Here is a 3,049-nt window from a genome sequence, read left to right as displayed (position 1 = left end):
GATATTAAAAAAAAAAGAATAAATTAGCCTAAGAAATGGCTGGGTCTTTACTGCCGGAGGCTGAATGTGATTGTGCGAGTGGGCGTGTGTGAAACTGAAAGGGGTCAAGAGAGAAAAATAAGAAGAGGAGCATCCAAAGGGAAAAGGCATTTCTTCCACAAAACTCACAGTAAACAAAGCGTTGTTCTCGTGAGAGACTAGTCTCTGCTGCGCTGTGCTGTGCAACGCAATACACCCCCCTTCCACAGAAAGAACACAAGAAAAATACCGAAAGGATAGAGAGCCTAGAGGGTGGAGGGTGGAGGGTGGAGGGTGGTCGCCGGAAAATGGCTGGAGGCGGATCATCCGGAAGGTTGCCTACTTGGAAGGAGAGGGAGAACAACAAGAAGAGGGAGAGGAGAAGAAGGGCCATAGCTGCTAAGATATACGCGGGGCTTAGAGCTCAGGGCAACTACAAGCTTCCCAAGCACTGCGATAACAACGAGGTCTTGAAGGCTCTATGTTCTGAGGCTGGTTGGACCGTTGAAGAAGATGGCACCACCTACCGCAAGGTTTCTTTTTTTGCATCTTTTTTTTTTTTTCGATTCACGTCTTCTTATTTCTGGGTTTTTCTTCCTATATCATTTTTCTTTTTCGATTTTTTGGGGTGGATGATGAATTCAGATGTTAGATCTCCTTATTTGGTGTCTTCATTTCTTTTTGCCTTTCCATAGATCTACATGCATGCTTTGCTTTTATTTTGTTTATTTTGTTTTCTTTCCTCTTTCTTTGTCTTCATCTGGAAAATTTGTTGTTTTGATGTGGGATTTCAATCCCTTGTTTTTTTAAAAAAATTATTTAAGATGAAGTTGAAGTTTTCGTTCTTATTGATTGAATTGACGAGAGTTGTGATTTTTTTGGCTATTTAGTTCTATTGGTTTCATTCCCTTCGTGGGTTTTGATCTGGGAAATCCCTGCAGATCAGAAAGGGTAATGAGATAAGGGATTTGAACTTCAGGAGGATCTGTATTGGGGATTGGGGATTTTCTCCTATAATCATCCCCTTCCTTTAATTCCGTGTTTCATTTCGATTTTTTTCTTCTATGATTTGACGAGGTGGATTTTTGCTTTTGCTGTGTTTTGGGCTAGTTCTGATTGGAAAGGTTGAGTTTTCAATCTTTTTCTCTCGTATTGCTTTACATTCTTGTGTTTTTATCGCATACCGTTTTTGTTCGGCGTTTTCTGAAATTGATATGCTGAGAAACACTTTCCTCAAATCCAGTAATGGTACTAAAATCTGATCTATGTTAGAATCAATCTGGAAAAAGGTGATCGTGTTTTCCTTTTTCTTCAAAGCAATGTGTATGCTTCTTCATGCTGATTCTAACCTATATGTTTTATGTCTCACAGGGATGCAAACCACCCCCAACGGAAATTGCAGGCGCTTCGGCCAACATCAGTGCATGTTCTTCCATGCAACCAAGCCCACAGTCCTCATCCTTCCCAAGTCCTGTACCCTCTTACCATGCCAGCCCATCGTCCTCCTCTTTCCCGAGCCCCACTCGGTTTGATGGAAACCCCTCTTCATACCTCCTCCCTTTCCTCCGTAATTTAGCCTCGATTCCTACATCTCTCCCACCTCTTCGAATATCCAACAGTGCTCCTGTAACCCCGCCTCTTTCTTCCCCTACTTCGAGAGGTTCAAAGCGGAAACCTGACTGGGAATCCTTCTCAAATGGCTCCCTGAATTCCTTCCGCCACCCTCTATTTGCCGTATCAGCCCCCTCTAGTCCTACTCGCCGCAACCATCTTACACCTGCCACAATACCGGAATGTGATGAATCTGATGCCTCTACTGTTGATTCTGGTCGCTGGGTGAGTTTCCAGACAGTAGCACCCCAGGCAGCTCCATCTTCCCCTACATTTAATCTTGTAAAACCAGTGGCTATGGAGTGTTCTATCCCCAATGCAGTTGATGAGCATGGAGGTCTGGGCTGGGGTGCAGCAGCAGAGAGGGGCCGGCCAGAGTTTGAGTTTGAGAGTGGCAGAGTGAAGGCGTGGGAGGGTGAGAGAATTCATGAGGTAGGAGTGGATGAACTGGAGCTTACACTTGGGAGTGGGAAGACTCGTGGTTAAGCTTTGTGCATGATCTAATCTGGTAATATAAGAACAAGAGGAAAGAACTTACCATATGTTCTGATTTCTTTGTGCATTCTCAAAAGTTCCTGGTGTTACTTAGCCACTCATGTGGCATTGCTGGAGTTTTTCCTGTTGCTTCTGCCACCCCCTGGGACACCTTGATTTCATATTTGGTGCATCCTATCTTTTCTTTCATTTGTACAGTCCTCTTTCTCATGGGCTCATTACAGGAATCTATACCTATTGGATTCTATGGCTGAAGTGCAAGATTTTGAGGCAAGCTTCATGTAGGGACTGCAGTTCTCAAATCTTCAGAGTGGGAAAGACTGGAGCTGAGTGAAATGGGAGGTTATAGTCTTACTTCCTTGCTTATGTTTTAGAGTTTCTTTCTTTGGTCCATTGATAATAGGAACCTGTTTAAATTATCATTGGTGGATGGTCTCACAAGCTTCAAATATAGAGATTGTGTGCTATTTCTTTTTTGGGATTAAGGAATTTTATCACTTAAGTAGAGACCCTTTTGAAGAAACACAAACTCAAACCATTTAAAGTTAGTTTGTTATTGGTTTATTAATACATTTCTTGTTGGCAAGCAACCCCTTTTCTTCAACTTTACTTTATGGAACTACACTGGTAATTGGCACAATCAATTCTCAGTTCATCTCCTCTAAAACCCCAAACCCTGGCTTGTGATGGGACGCATCTGCCAGATTGAATTTATGGCTGAAATTAATCTGTTTGGATACTTGAGATGTTGTAAATAGTTAAGCTTTTGGAAGTTATTTGCCCATCAGTGGCTTATCAATTGGGTTGCCCAAACCAAAATAGGAACACAGAGTGGTAGGGCAGGGAAAAGTGAATAGAGATTGAAATGAATTTGAAAGGGGTTTCCCCAGGTAGGGCCGTCTCATGCTGTTTGAAATTTTGGTTT

The 3,049-nt window shown here is 42.6% G+C and overlaps 1 protein-coding gene across 1 annotated transcript; it reads left to right on the top strand.

Moving 5' to 3' along the window:
- LOC100249673 (BES1/BZR1 homolog protein 2) lies at positions 1 to 2,714 on the top strand. The gene is made up of 2 exons (XM_002273511.4): positions 1 to 551; positions 1,390 to 2,714. Exons 1-2 carry the CDS (start codon positions 327 to 329, stop codon positions 2,113 to 2,115), a joined length of 951 nt encoding a protein of 316 aa, XP_002273547.1. The 5' UTR covers positions 1 to 326; the 3' UTR covers positions 2,116 to 2,714.
- The last annotated feature ends 335 nt before the right edge of the window (positions 2,715 to 3,049 follow it).

The sequence above is a fragment of the Vitis vinifera genome, chromosome 4 (assembly GCF_030704535.1).
Source record: "Vitis vinifera cultivar Pinot Noir 40024 chromosome 4, ASM3070453v1".
NCBI classification, from domain to species: Eukaryota; Viridiplantae; Streptophyta; class Magnoliopsida; order Vitales; family Vitaceae; genus Vitis; species Vitis vinifera.
The sequence above is the reverse complement of the archived record's forward strand: the minus strand, read 5'-3'. Positions and strand labels throughout refer to the sequence as shown.